This window comes from Rutilus rutilus, assembly GCF_951802725.1.
Source record: "Rutilus rutilus genome assembly, chromosome: 7".
NCBI lineage: Eukaryota > Metazoa > Chordata > Actinopteri > Cypriniformes > Leuciscidae > Rutilus > Rutilus rutilus.
The window spans coordinates 48,334,088-48,351,065 of NC_140221.1; the positions used below are offsets into that span (position 1 = coordinate 48,334,088).

Sequence of the window (16,978 nt, forward strand, 5' to 3'; positions counted from 1 at the left end):
GTGAGTGAGTGAGTGAGTGTGTGTTAGTGAGTGTGTGTTAGTGAGTGTGTGTGTTTGTGAGTGTGTGTGTTTGTGAGTGTGCGTGTGTGAGTGTGCGTGTGTTAGTGTGCGTGTGTGTTTGTGTGTGTGAGTGAGTGAGTGTGTGTTTGTGAGTGTGTGTGTTTGTGAGTGTGCGTGTGCGTGTGCGTGTGCGAGTGTGTGTGTGTGTGTGTGTGTGTTTGTGAGTGTGCGTGTGTGAGTGTGTGTGTGTGTGTGTGCTCTGAATAATGGATGGTCGTCATTAATGAGAGCTGATTTGCTAGTGCCAGTTCTTCAGGTCTATGAAGACGAGTAGGAAATCTTCATCAGTGATGGATTGCTGTGCTGCTGTTTAATGGAGGATCGAGCCTCTAGTTGGCAGTAAACTGCAGTATATTTTCACTGCACTGTGACTGACTCATTAGTTACAGGTTAGAGATTAATGATCTGCATTCAGGAGAAGCTCATCTGTTTGTGATTAAACACGTCACTTATGTGAAAAATGTGGAATTTGCTGAGATTAAATCAGCGACGAGGATTACTGCTGGAATCAAAAACCCGATCTGGGAAAATGAGCTGTGTTCGGAATAGAAAATAACAATTAATATATATATATATTAGTGCTGTGAGCAGCCGGAGCGCTGATATATCGAAACGATTAATCCCAATGAATTGTACCCAAAATAAAAGTTTGTGTTTACATAATATATGTGTGTGTACTGTGTATAATTATTTTGTATATATAAATACACACACATGCATGTAAATATTTAAGCAAAATGTGTTATTTATATATAAAATATGTATATTTATTAGAGATATAAATTATATATAAATATATACAGTATATACATGCAAATATTTCTTAAATATAAACATGCATGTGTAAGCTACAGGTGTGTCTATTTATATATACAGAATAATTATACACAGTACACAATGTGTAAAAATGGTCAAGTCATTAACCCAGATGTTATTGCCATTCAGGAATCCTGATATAAACATGTCAACAGTTGAACTGACTTTAACTCACTAGCCCAGCGAGAGACAGATGCAGTTGAGCGGAGAGAGAAGCATAACGATCAACACATCATGAACTGTGATCTGACACATTTCCGGCTATTGTGTTTGTGTTTCGTCTGCATCTGTCACATCAGTGTGCGTGTTTGCGTGTGGACTTGTGTAGTGTGTGTGTGTGTGTGTGTGATGTGGATCTCCTGCTGGTCGTGGCAGATTAAACCCACCCGCTGGTCCAGATTCACACTCCTGCGCCTCCATATGTAGGTCAACATCCCATCAGCGTCTGCATCTGCACAGCAGGCCTCCGTCTCTGCGGTCACTGAGCTCTGATAAACGGGTCAACAGGGCAACCATTTACTGTACAAACACGGCTGCAGGATTGAGTCACGCACACTCTCTGTTTGGGCCACTTTCACTTTGAAATGCATCATGTCAGATGCTGGCAGATACATTCAGTGCAGCCTCTGAGCAACACCCCAACAACACTTTATCAACCACCTAGAAACACCCTCACAATGCCCTAGCAACACCTTATCAACCACCTGAAACACCCTCACAACACCTTATCAGCCACCTAGAAACACCCTCACAACTCCCTCACAACACCTTATCAACCACCTGAAACACCCTCACAACACCCCAACAACACCTTATCAACCACCTAGAAACACCCTCACAACTCCCTCACAACACCTTATCAACCACCTGAAACACCCTCACAACACCCCAACAACACCTTATCAACCACCTAGAAACACCCTCACAACGCCCTCACAACACCTTATCAACCACCTGAAACACCCTCACAACACCCCAAGAAACCATCTAGCAACACCCTCACAATGCCCTAGCAACACTCTCACAACGTCTTATCAACCACCTAGAAACACCCTCACAACGCCCTAGAAACCATCTAGCAACACCTTCACAACACCTTATCAACCACCTAGAAACACCCTCACAACGCCCTAGAAACCATCTAGCAACACCTTCACAACACCTTATCAACCACGTAGAAACACCCTCACAACGCCCTAGAAACCACCTAGAAACACCCTCACAATGCCATAACAAAACCCTCACAACGTCTTAGCAACCACCTAACAACATCCTCACAATGCCCTAACAACATCCTCACAATGCCCTAGCAACACCCTCACAACGTCTTATCAACCACCTAGAAACACCCTTACAATGCCCTAGAAACCACCTAGCAACAACCTCACAACGCCTTGTCAACCACCTAGAAACACCCTCACAACGCCCTAGAAACCATCTAGCAACACCTTCACAACACCTTATCACCCACGTAGAAACACCCTCACAACGCCCTAGAAACCACCTAGAAACACCCTCACAATGCCATAACAAAACCCTCACAACGTCTTAGCAACCACCTAACAACACCCTTACAATGCCCTAGCAACACCCTCACAACGTCTTACCAACCACCTAACAACATCCTCACAATGCCCTAGCAACACCCTCACAACGCCTTGTCAATCACCTAGAAACACCCTTACAATGCCCTAGAAACCATCTAGAAACACCCTCACAATGCCCTGGCAACCACCTCACAACACCCTCCCAACGCCCTAGCAACCACCAAGCAACACCCTCACAACGCCTTAACAACCACCTAGAAATACCCTCACAACGCCTTATCAACATGCATTGTGCCCTTCACAACATCTTTACAACACCCTAGCAACACCCTAACAATGCCCTAGCAACCACAGAGCAACCCCCTCACAACACCTTAGCAACAACCTAGCAAAACCCTCACAACACCTTAGCAACACCCTAGCAAAAGCCCAGCAATGACCAGCAGTCTCCAGCATTGTGATGGTAAGTTGTTTATGCACAAACCAGTAGTAATGGAAAACTAGTAAAAGTCATTTTTATTTTAGTTAAAATAAAGCTGAAATAAAATAAAGTAAAATATGAGTATTAGATGAAAACTTTGAAGTTTGTGGTTATCATCAAATATGAACATTTTATCCATTATTTTGAAGACTAATATGAATCAGTATTCTCATGAGATCAGTAGAGTAATGTTGAGTTCAGTTCTGTGACTCATGAATCACAGGAGAGTCGTGAATCGCTCTTTAATGTTGATCCAGCAGCACAACAAAGGTGCGACACACACATCAGTGACACGAACACACACAGCTTACACTTCTATCGGCCCACCGGTGCAGCGCCGAGGCTTTTGTTGGCAGTAAATTAGCGAAAGGTGTCAGTGAGGTGTGTGAGAATACACTGCATCTGACACACATTCACTTTCAACTCAGAGGATCAGGAAACAGCAGCATCCCGAAACTCTGAGAATAAAGCTCACGTTTCCCAGCAGGAGCTTCTGTTCAACCACGACTCCACGAGACTGAGATTCTCAGTGGAACTTGATGCACCTCAAGTGTAAAATACATGTGAAGGTGTTGATAAAACCACCTGCTGATCCTGGGTCAGATTCATCACACACACACACAGCAGAACATAACAGGAACAGCAAGTTCTTCACCACTTACTTTTCTTTTGCAACAGAGAAAATGTATGATTATCAAAGTCGAGAGAAATACATTTTGAAAAAAACATCAAAACCTAGTTGGACTACTAAGGCAAGACAACACCACTGAACATCATGTTGTTCCTCAGTATTTCTCTCGTTTCCCAGTTCAAACATCTAAACATTTCCCTTTGAGTTCAGTTTATGTTTCTGACTTCTCTGGCAGATATTAGTTCTTGTTTTAAGCACAAACTCACTCATTTTTTAGAAAATATTGTATGTCATATTGCTTCTCCAGTAAATGTATTTTCATTTAAGAATGTTTGGATATTTGTGCTGGAAAACAAAAACGGAGAGAGTAAAACAGATCTCACCATACTTTTCCAAAGTTGGTTAATCACAGTACATTAAGATGTTAAATTTGTATTACACGGTTTCTTTAAAAATGCATGATCTAATTAAATATGCACTCATTTGCATACATTTCTAACAGAAATCTGAACTCTGGATGAAGCCAGGTTTAAAATTCTTGTTTGATTTGATTTGAGATTCTGGATTTCTCTTTTTATCACGGCATACATCAGAAAATACTATCAATAAAATATATTAAAAAAAAAATAATAAAAAAAAGGTTTTAGGAATAAAATGTTGTATAAATCAGGCAATTATAAATGAACAAACCTTCAGAATATAGATATGAATAAAACTGTAAAGTTTGGTGTGTGTGAAGCTGCTGAAGTGGAGATTTCTGACTTACAAACATGGATTGAGACTGAACTACAGACGCACAGTGTTCGGGGAAATGCAAGTTACATAATCAGATTACATTTTCAAGTAACTAGTAAAGTAACACATTACTTTAAAATTTACACCAGAATATTGGAGTTACTTTTTTCAATAAGTAATGCAAGTAACTTTGTTTTGCTATGTACTGACTGACAGTTCTCCTGTCGACATGTTGAGAGAAATCAAAAGTAAAATGACGCATATTGTAGCTCTAGACTAAAAGTGAATTTGCATTTCCTTAAATACAAAAATGTGAAAGGGCCTTTACATTTGCCAAAAATAGAACTTTAAAAAAAAAAAAAAAAAAAAAAAAAAAACCCAATCCCAGCCCAGGTCAGAAAAAGTAACACAAAAGTAACATAACGTAATTAGTTACTTTTTTAGGAAGTAACGCAATATTCTAACACATTACTTTCCACAAAAGTAACTAAGTAACTCAATTAGTAAATTTTTTAGGGAGTAACACAATATTGTAACACATTACTTTCCACAAAAGTAACTAAGTAATGCAATTAGTTACTTTTTAGGGAGTAATGCAATACTGTAATATTACTTTCCACAAAAGTAACTAAGTAACACAATTAGTTCCTTTTTTAGGGAGTAACATAATATTGTAACGCATCACTTTCCAAAAAGTAACTTACTAACACAATTAGTTACTTTTTTAGGGAGTAAATGAATACTGTGACATTACTTTCCACAAAAGTAATGTGGTAACGCAATTAGTTACTTTACTTAGGGAGTAACTCAATATTGTAACACATTACTTTCCAAAAAGTAACTAAGTAACGCAATTAGTTACTTTACTTAGGGAGTAACTCAATATTGTAACACATTACTTTCCAAAAAGTAACTTAGTAACACAAATAGTTACTTTTTTTTGAGTAACGCAATACTGTAACATTACTTTCAAAAATGTAAAGCAATTAGTTACTTTATTTAGGGATTTATGCAATATTGTAACACATTACTTTTAAAGATAACTTTCCCCACTGCAGACACAAATAGATAAAGTGCAACAAAATAAGCACTCAAATGTGTATTTTGAACGTTTCCTTTACAATAATCTGAAAGAAGAAGATGTTAAAGAAGAAAACAGCCCTGAAACTGAGCAGTGCATGAAAAACAATGCCTTTGCCTGTAGCGTCTTGTCTTCTTATCTCAATATCTGATGTAATATCTCACGTTGAAGCGGCTCAGCGGGTTCTGGATCGGAGCCATTGTGTTCAGGTCCTGCAGGACAGGCGTCTGATGGTCACAGTGTCTTTACACCAGTGAAATCTTCTCCTGTCATGTGAAGCATCTGCTGAAGCATATGTCACGCACGGCCTCCATTAATCACAGACATTTACAGGACATCTGCTGTGTGTCGCGCTGGAGCGAGCGCTGCGGGATATACTGGACCAGGACTCATCTCTGACTGCATTATAGTGTGTGTGTGTGTGTGTGTGTTTGATACGTCCAGCTTCACAACCTACTGACCGTACATGAGGCTGTGATCTTCATCACTGAGGGTTTGCTGGATTCACTTCAGTTCTGAGCGGCTCACAATGACTCCAGATAAACTCACACACCTTTAAAACAAACAACTTTATATCATTACAGAACTTCATTTGAGCTTGTTCTTCAGCTTTGACCAACAGACAGATAGAATGATAGATAGATAGATAGACAGAAAGAATGAGAGATAGACAGATAGAATGATAGATAGATAGATAGACAGAAAGAATGAGAGATAGACAGATAGAATGATAGATAGATAGATAGATAGACACATAGATAGATATACACAATGTATATAGATAGGTAGATAGATAGACAGAAAGAATGATAGATAGATAGACTGATATATATATATATATATATATATAGACAGATAGATAGATAGATAGATAGATAGATAGATAGATAGATAGATAGATAGACAGATAGATAGATAGATAGATAGATAGACAGATAGATAGATAGATAGATAGATAGATAGATAGATAGATAGTTTAATACATCTGTGCACGTCTGTTGTTGTGCCAGTCAGATTGAGCTTTAACCCTTTCTAAAAGAACAAGTTCTCCTGCTTCTTCTCCTCAGTGAAGCTCGTGGAACATCATGTGACCCGGCTGAAGATCACACACAAACACTGTTTATTATCAAAGGCTTTATTTATCAAACAAAAAGAATGCACCATTCAAATAACATTTCTATATAAAAAGGAACATTGGACTGTTCTACAGTGCATTACAAAACCAGTAATCGTATACAACGTCCTCATGGCAGAAGGTTCAGCATCGGCTCCTTCACACCAGAAACCAGATCTCGTTCTCAATCTCTACTCTAGTTTGGTTAACGACGCTAAAATCGGACAATTTAAGGATGAAGTAAAATACACATAAGAATGATTCCTCCTCCTCCACATTTTCACGCCAACATTTCCTTCCGCTCCTATATTAACACAGCTAATTAGTCCCTCAGTGAAGGTGTTTTCAGAGATCAGGTCATTACTCAATCCCATCAACGTTTCTGTCATCATGTTGTCCAAACCCCAGCATCATAACAGTGGATCATATGACTATATATGAGCTCAAAAAAACAAACTTAATTTGAAGGGAGACGAGATCATTTTTCTGACTCCATTGGCAGACTCAAACTCACTTCATTTTGATGCATTTTTCATTAATCAAGTCTTAATATCTTCAGTCACTGCTTCTTCTCCAGTAAATGTGTCTTGATTTAAGAATGTTGAGATATTAGTGCTGGAGAACGAGACAGAAAATATAGACAGTAATATACCAGTGGCTTGATTTCTGAAGTCATATGATACTCTGCATTAGACTCATTCAAATCATAAAGTACTCAGAATACATGAAATATAGTGTACAGAACATATGAACTGCTGTTATGAGACGTTCTGGAGCTCGACGCTCGTGATCAGTGTGAACAGATGCGGTTCGGAAAAGAAGAAGAAGATTCTGGAGTTCTTCATGGTTCGGGATTTTCAGGTGAACCTGTTCATTAAAGCAGGAACTGCATCTCTGCAAAAACTCCTGTTCTCCCTCAGTGTTTCTCTCGTTCTCCAGCACTAATATGTTAAATCAAGAGACATTTACTGGAGAACCAACATATCATTCAGGGCCCTATTTTAACCATCTGAAACGCAAGTAACTTTGTGGGCGGATCTCGGGCGCTGTTGCTATTATACCGGCGGGATAAATGACTCTCCGACGCAAATCTAAAATGTGTTGGTCTGAAGAGCTTCATTACTCATAGGTGTGGTTTGGGCGTAACGTGAAATAAACCAATCAGAGCGTCATCTCACATTCCCTTTAAGAGCAGGTGTGCTTGTCCCATGGCGGATTGCTATTATAACGGCGGATTTGCCAGGAGCGGTTCACAGCCGAGGAGACCGACGTTCTCGTCAGGGCCGTAAAACACAGAGAAGTGACATTGGGGATGGAGAAACACACACAAATTAGCTTCGGTTAAACAGGCGTATGATAATTTGGGTAAATGTGTAAGCTAGATTTATGCCTATTTTTTCACATCTTCATGGACATCACAATGATTTCCCTCGTGTGGAATATTTTTCCTTGTAATAATGTATGGTTTTCTAAAAATGAGAACTGCTGCTTCTGTGTAGATGAGAGAAGCAAAGTGTATGTGTGTAGATGACACACGCTACATTGATTATGGCCAAGCATGCGCCCTTAAAATAGCATCTGAATAACATGTGCAACGCGTCACTGACTTTAGACGAGGTTTCTCCTGGTCAGTGCTGGAATTGTTTTCTGAAACTGCAAAATAGCACCAGGGAACGTTTGCACCGGAACACGCCGCCTCTTTTCCCTGAACCGCCCCCGGGAGCGCAAGTTCATTCCCGAGTTTGATGATACAGTCAGATGACACAAGTTTGCGCTTAAAACAAGAACAAATATCAGCCAATGAGCTCAAAAAGTAAAACTAGTTTTCCCTTTGAACTAAGATGATTTTTCTGAACTCGTCTGTTCTTGTTTTAAGAACAAACTCACAATTTTTAGGCATTTAGCTTCTTCTCCAGTAAATGCATCTTGGTTTGAGATATTAGTGCTGGAGAACGAGAGAGAAACACTGAGGAAGAACAGGATTCTCTGCATTGAACAGGTTATGAGGGAATGATAGACTTCGATAAAAAATGTTGCTGGATTTCAGACGGAACATTATGGAAAAATCCAAACACTTTTGGCAGGAATGTCGTCGATCACATTTATGACACACACAAAAAACGTCATAGACAAACAAAGTTGTGTTATGATGCTGACGCAAAAATATCTTCCAATCTTCATCACATCGAAAAACACAGTGAAATCCGTCCCAGAATTCCTCTAGGAATTCTTTATTCTCCCAATGGGTAAATAAAAGCTCTAGAATTAATCACATAGTGTTCATAAATTACCGTGAAAGGAACACTCTAAATCATATATTAAATATATCGGTAGAAACCCAGTCCAAGACACCAGTCCATCGGTCGCTCTGTACAGTAAAAAACAGCGTCGCTACAGGGAAAATATCAAATATGGGCGTTCGTCTTCCGTCTCGCAGCCTCAGATCAGCGCTAATAAGCACATAGTAAATAAATAAGGTGACAAAATGTGAACAAAAATATAGATATAGGCACATAAAAAAGTCTCTTTTGCACTTCCACACACATACAACAGTTTAAATGCAAAGAGAAAAGAGAGAAATGAAAAGCGTCTCTGGCGCTGGAACTCGTGGAGAACAAAACACACGATGTGAAATCAAAAACACGGTCCTGCACATCTGACATTAGAATGCCGAACAGAGAGATTCACAAAGAGACGTGACTACAAACTAAAGCAAACCGTGAAAACTCAAACCATGTCCGGTTGGGAACGGTGAATATATAATTCCTCGGCGAGGATTTTGGCAGCAATAGATTGGCGAGATGTTCTCTGAGACATTGAGACGTCAGTCTGGGTTTGGAGAAAGTCCTCAGTAATAATCCCGTCAGAGAAGGGCTTCCATCAGCGGATTAAACTCATGAATCCTGGCGATCCGGAGAGTTTGAGCATCGGCCGTGAAAGTGAACACGTATAAAATCTCAGACATTGTTAGAAAAGAGACGCTTTCCCAGCGGTCCGTGAGAGCTTCGGTGTCCGAGTCTTTTTCCCTTTTTCAGTCCCGTTTCAGGGGTTTCCGGAGCCGAGGAAGAGTATGGGGTTCCTCGCTCCAGGTGTCCGTCCCCCTGTGGTGTGTGTGTGTGTGTGTGTGTGTGTGTTAAAAGGCTGAACCCGTGATGGCGTTGAGCTGCTTCATCAGACCCTCCAGACTCGCCATCTGTTCACTCAGATCGTCCTGCTCGTACACCTGAAACACACCGACACAGTCAAACAACAGCTTCTGTTACATTTATTATTATAATATATATTTTATATATTTAGAATTATTTTATTTATTTATTTATTTATTTTATTTTTTTACTTTTATTTTTTATTACTTACATTTTATAAAAAAAATGTAAACAGAGGAACACCTTAACAGGAAAATAAATAAAAATAAAATAAAAGAAGAATAACAAAGGTTGCCATTCATTACATATAAAGTAACATTTTTAAAAATGTCCAAAACGTGCACCAGATCCTGTTTCAGAGTGTGTGTTCTCGAGCTCAAACACTGTGTGTGAATGAACGGCCAGAACACATTAAAGTTTCTGTTTTCTGTGAGAGCGGTGTGTGTCAGCGGCCGCTACGTTAATAACTAATGATCTTTACAACGGAAGTGAATCAATCAAAACTAACTTTATCTGGACAATAACTTTATTCTAGATCTGCTGTAAAGCCTAATCTCTGTTACTGTAATCTCCTGTTATCACTGTAAAGCTGCTGTGAAACTCTATATTATTAAAAGCGCTGTATAAATGAAGGAGACTGGACTAAACCTTTAGGAATAACAAAGGTTGCCATACATCACATATATAAACCTCTTGTCATTTCACCAGTTCATTATCTCTGTATGCATTTACTCTATTCACACACTTCCCAACACAATCATCTGATCCTCAGAAGAACTCGCGAACCGTTTCTGGAAGATGTGCATTTGCAGCCGAAGTATATATGCGAGTCTTTCCATTTCTCTTAATATTTAACATATACATCTTGTTTTAATGGTGGGTCTTCCTCGAACCATTCACGGGTTATTGACTTTTTTACTTGTTAACATGAACATATTAATATTTTAAAGAACCTTCTCCGCTATAAAAAACCTTGGAGAGATTCCATGGATGTTAAAGGTTCTTCATCGATGCCGATAGAGAAGCTTGATTTTCAAGAGTGTATTATAGTTTTTATTAATATCTTAAATTAGTTTGAATTTTTTACGTTAATTATGTCTAATTAGTTAATGCATCTTTGTTTGTTAACTGTTCACATTATCTCATTAAATAATATTTACAGATTTTAATAATGTATTAGTAAATGCTTTAGAAGTGTTTTAGTTCATGTTAACTAATGTTAGCAAACAAACGCAACCGTGTTGTAAAGTGTTTCATTTTTAATCTTTAGTTAAAGTTTTAGTAATTCTGATGTGTTTATGTCATTTTATTAAGCAGTGATAAAGTTTGGGAAAACAAGATCTTTTTTTTTTAAAGAGATTTGATACTTTTATTCATCAAGGACGCATTAAATCAATCAAAAGTGACAGTAAAGACATTTATAATGTTACGAAAGATTCTATTTCAAATAAATGCTGTTCTTTTGAACTTTCTATTCATCAAAGAACACTGATAATAATCATAAATGTTTCTCGAGCATCAAATCCTCATATTAGAGTGATTTCTGAAGGATCATGTGACACTGAAGACTGGAGTAATGATGCTGAACATTCACAGGAATAAATTACACTTTACTGTATATTCACATAGAGAACAGATGATTTACATCGCAATAATATTTCATAATTTTTAATATGTATCTGATTTAAAGCCACATTTGGAAGTGTCTCAGGACGAATGCGATGCCGGTGTGAACGCAGCCTGTCTCCCGAGGTTCACCCGAAACAAAGAAACTTTTAACATGGTTGAAAGCCAAAAGGTTTGAAAAGGTCAGTGTGATATTGAAAAGTTGAAGCGCTTTATGAGCACATGCATAAGTGCCTGACCTTCAGATCCATCGCAAACAATTAGTGTGGTTATTGCATCAATATCCGGCGCTGTTATTGACGGCGTTTATTGGTTATCTGTGAACGGAGTGCTCTGAGCTCCATCTATAACATCTATAACATCAGACCCGTCCTCTCGTCTCTCAGCATCAGTCACGCGGCTGTTAGCGGATCTATCGTCCGGCGCTCCAGAAATCCCATCATGAGTCCAGCAAAGGTCACGACCTCAGAGATGGCTCACATCGGGGACGACGGAGGGAAAAGACTGTTTGCTTTAATCGCTCTGACAGATCAAATCTGAATCTAGACTCGCACAACACACACACACACAGGGCTGAATCTAACCGCGGCTCGGGGGAAAACGCCTCCACAACAGACACAAATGCAAAAGCTGAGTCATTGATTGCCTCTGAATGAGTTTCTTATTTATTTATTTTTTATTTATAGTTAAGCGATATCACTCGAGCATGAATGCTGATTCCAGAATATCAGCAAATGGGATATTCACTTTATACAAAACAAGACTTTAATATTAAATTACTTGGGTTTAAAAGTGTCTGTTTTTGCTTTATCTCGCCAATGAAAATTGTTTCAAACAAAGACAGCAGCAGAACTGCGTCTCTGAGTGTTTCTTTCCTGAATGAATGAGCCGTTTTGCGGCTCATTTTCATTCATTTTGAAAGAATTGGTTAAGCGAATGATTCAATGATCTATTGATAAAGTCAAGTCACTTGCTTCGTTCCTGAACGAATGAGCCGTTTTGAAAGAATTGGTTAAGCGAATGATTCAATGATCTATTGATAAAGTCAAGTCACTTGCTTCGTTCCTGAATGAATGAGCCGTTTTGAATGAATCGGTTAAGCGAATGATTCAATAATCTATTGATAAAGTCAAGTCACTTACTTTGTTCCTGAATAAATTAGCCGTTTTGAAAGAATTGGTTAAGCGAATGATTCAATGACCTGTTGATAAAGTCAAGTCACTTGCTTCGTTCCTGAATGAATGAGCCGTTTTGAATGAATCAGTTGAGTGAATGATTCAATGACCTGTTGATAAAGTCAAGTCAGTTGCTTCGTTCCTGAATGAACAAGTCGTTTTGAATGAATCAGTTGAGCGAATGATTCAATGACCTGTTGATAAAGTCAAGTCACTTGCTTCGTTCCTGAATGAATGAGCCGTTTTGAAAGAATTGGTTAAGCGAATGATTCAATGATCTATTGATAAAGTCAAGTCAGTTGCTTTGTGAATTAATTAATGAGCCGTTTGAATGAATCGGTTGAGCGAATGATTCAATGACCTGTTGATAAAGTCAAGTCAGTTTCTTCGTTCCTGAATGAACAAGTCGTTTTGAATGAATCGGTTGAGCGAATGATTAGGACTCATTAAGACAGGGACTTATTTAATATTTCATTAAATATCATTTAATTTTCCCCCCATCATTTCATATTTCTATATTTCAAATTCATGTGATGTTTTATTATTTTGACTTACACTTTCTTCAAAGTTATTCAGCAAAAACACAAAACTTAATTTTCTTGTCAGTCTCTAATCTTCTGGCATGATTTTTCCATAACAAAACAAAACAAAACTAAACACATCATGCTTCACAAACCAAACGTGCCTCTGCTGAATATTAAATATGCTATTTAAATATTGATAGTTTTTAAGTTATTATGTATCCCTATGACTAACAAGGAATCCCTGTTTTAGGAGAATGCACTTTGTGTACGGTTAAACACTACAGCTCACACACACACACACACACACACACACACACACACAGTATTAACGGTCAGATCTCGGCTCAGCTCACTCTACATCGCCTCATCGGGCCGGTGAAGTGTCCGATCCCTGTCAGTTTGTTTATTTGCTTCATCTCTGATGGGAAAAGGCCATTCCAATTAAACAGATATGTGTCTGGATAAATTCTCCTGACCTTTCCGTGTCTGCGCTCGCCCGACTCTCTCTCTCTCTGTCCTCATCAACGAATCAAACACACACTCGCAGACTTTCTCTTCTTACTCTCAGTCTTATCTCTTCAATGATTCACAATGAAGAAGCAACGTTTTCCACAAATCCTCAGGAAATATTAATGATTCAGAGGCAGGGATTCGGTTTTGAATCACAGATCCTTCAATCGTTCTTTCAGAGACGGAAAGTGAGTGTAATCGTTGCTTGAGGTTTAAATGAGAAGATTCTCGTTAGTGATAAACAGTTATTAAAGCTTTCGGCTTACGGACGTGATTTAGAGCGACTCCTGGAGAGAGACTGAAAGCCAGTGGAATGATCAGGTGGATATTTCAGTGTCTCTGTTTTATTTAGATAAACTGATGTTGACTCTTAAATCCCCAGAATCGATCCTTTAGTCTGAGCTGTTTCAGATTTAACGTCACTAAACATCATCTGCCATCCAATAATCATCATAATCTTTGATACTTTTGATATGAAACAAAGTGTCAGATTTCAAACCCTGTCAGTGTCATCAGTAAATTCAGTCAGTATGTTTATATTTCAAAAATTAATTTGGAGCAGAAACATTATTATGTTATTTATTTTATATACAAGTTAAATGTTTGTAGTCAAAGTAGTCATTTTAACCTGCAATATTGTAGGTTTTCTTTCTGTACTGTACCAATATATTTCTAAATGAATCAAATCGAATCAAATCAGAATCAAATCGCAAGCTTGTGAATGGGAATCGAATGTTGAAATCTGTGTTAAAGCCAAACGATCAGGATATCAGACATGATGGATATGCACTGTGAAATATTATCGTGATTTTAACGGTAAAAGACTGTAAAAATGCTATGATGAAAAACTGTGATAGATCTAACCGTACATTAAATGTAATTTTACAGTAAAATAACAAGTGAAAAAGAACAAGTCATTGTATAATTTACAGTGAAAAACCGTAAATGTTCATTCCCACAATTCCCTGCGTGACACTTCACATCTGATGTTTTGTTGTTAAAATAACTGTGTCTTCATAGTTTTTCTTATTTTTTTCTAACCAGTGATGTACATTAGGGTTTTATGTTACATTTAATGTTGTTAAATTAGTGTTTATTGCATTTTTACACTGTCGTGTGTGTGTAGTGTGTGTGTGAATGACACTGTGCAGCTTCTGTATATCAGTATTAACTCTGCTGTGATGAACTTTGATTGATCATGTGACTCTCATCTCCACTGTGATTGGTGGATGTCAGTCTATTACAATGGTACAAAACTGATATTAGTACTTCAATAGGTCGGTAAGTTAACATTATATCAGATAGTGAAATACGTTTTTTTACTGTAAAATTTAGTGAAGTCTGTAAAACCTAAAATGTTGTTACCGTATTTTTTTACAGTAAATTCTGGTTGCTGTTTTTTTACCGTAATTTTAACAGAATTGTTTTTACAGCGCGGGTAACTCACGCTCGCCGGGTCGTCGGCTTGCTTCGGTCCGTCTTCGGTGGATTCGGGAGCGGTCGGCACGGAAACGGGCAGTAACGGCGATCGGGCCTTCCCAGCCTGCCCTAGTGACGCCGTCTTCACCTGTGGTTTGGGTAAACTCCCACCTGTGAGCAGACACAACATCATCATAACTCATGCATCCGTCCATTATTACTGAAAATCAGCTTTATATACATTTACATTTATAACACTACAGTCTTCAGTATCTTCATGTATTCTATTTTATAGTGCCTTTCCAAAACTCAAGGTTTCTTTATTAAGCTGGTTAAGAAAAAATGAATTAAAAAATAAATAAAATGAAATAATAATAATAATAATTTTTTTAATAAAAAAATTAAAAATATTTTTTTTTTTTTAAATAAAAATTAAAAATAAAATAAATAAAATAAAATAAAATAAAATAAAATAAAATAAAATAAAATAAAATAAAATAAAATAAAATAAAATAAAATAAAATAAAATAAAATAAAATAAAATAAAATAGTTAATGCATTTCCTGTATGGGAATTGAACACATGACTAGTTTGCAATATCAGCAGCATAATGAACTGTTTCTGCACAGCTACAATAACTGGAGGCGACTGACACCAGAACCTCACACATTCACGTTACAGATGACCGCACCACAAAACTGAGCTTCTAAAATATCACAAAACCCCTTAAAGACATTGATGTGCAGAAACGCAGACGCCAGAGGAGCTTGTTAGCATTCTCACGGTAATAACGGCTCAATCTTTCTCTGATATGGATTTCCAGTCAACTGTAAAGCAATTTATGGCCGGTGTTCGTGCTGAGGCTCCTGGCACTCGCCGACTCCAGAACGCTTCTGTTAATCACTTTCAACTGAACTTTCAGTTTGGCAGTGATGCAAATATCCACGGTAATCCACTTTTTGCACTGGCTTGAACCAGACTGAGACTTGTTTCCAGTCCAAATATCAAAAAATTCTTAAATCAAGATGCCTTTACTAAAGTAATAAAATGCCATAAGATATTATGCTTATGTTTTTGCTTAAAACAAGGCAATTTCTTTTGCATCAATCTGCCAATGGGGTCAGAAAAATCATCAAGTTTCTGTTTGAATTAAGATTATTTTTCTTACTACATTGGCAGATCATTTTGCTTTTTTTTAAGCAACAACTCACTTAATTTTGATTTATTACCGTAGAATACAAGACATTGGGCCCTATTTTAATGATCTGAAACGTAAGTATCAAGCGCTAAACACAAGTAACTTTGTGGGCGGATCTCGGGCGCTGTTGCTATTATACCGGCGGGATAAATGACTCTTTAGACGCTAATCTAAAATGTGTTGGTCTGAAGAGCTTCATTACTCATAGGTGTGGTTTGGGCGTAACGTGAGATAAACCAATCAGAGCGACATCTCACATTCCCTTTAAGAGCAGGCGTGCTTGTTCCATGGCGGATTGCTATTATAACGGCGGATTTGCCAGGAGCGGTTCACAGCCGAGGAGACCGACGTTCTCGTCAGGGCCGTAAAACACAGAGAAGTGACATTGGGGATGGAGAAACACACACAGATTAGCTTCGGTTAAACAGGCGTATGATCATTTGGGTAAATGTGTAAGCTAGATTTATGCCTATTCTTTCACATCTTCATGGACACAACAATGATTTCCCTCGTGTGTTAGTATTGTTCCTTGTAATAATGTATGGTTTTCTAAAAATGAGAACTGCTGCTTCTGTGTAGATGACACACGCTACATTATGGCCAAGCATGCGCCCTTAAAATAGCATCTGAATAACATGTGCAACGCGCCACTGACTTTAGACGAGGTTTCTCCTGGTCAGTGCTGGAATTGTTTTCTGAAACTGCAAAATAGCACCAGGGAACGTTTGCGCCGGAACACGCCTCCTCTTTTCCCTGAACCGCCCCCGGGAGCACAAGTTCATTCCCTAATTTACCGACGTGCGTCTGTGGAGGGAAAAGTCTAGGGTGCAGAATAGGAATGAGACATGTGTCGCTGTACAAAGTCAGTTGCGCTGGGTGTGAGATAGGGGCCCTTAATATCTTATGGCATTTTAC

General features: G+C 38.2%; 1 protein-coding gene across 1 annotated transcript in view; it reads right to left on the reverse strand.

Moving 5' to 3' along the window:
• Positions 1-6,482: 6,482 nt before the first annotated feature.
• dcc (DCC netrin 1 receptor) overlaps positions 6,483-16,978 on the reverse strand; it is a 220,807-nt gene continuing 210,311 nt past the window's right edge. Inside the window, exons 28-29 of the mRNA XM_084414580.1 lie at positions 14,894-15,036; positions 6,483-9,688 (exon numbers count right to left, since the gene is read on the reverse strand). Of these exons, the coding sequence (XP_084270706.1) occupies positions 9,599-9,688; positions 14,894-15,036 (233 nt within the window). The 3' untranslated portion in view covers positions 6,483-9,598. The remainder of the gene's footprint in view (positions 9,689-14,893; positions 15,037-16,978) is intronic.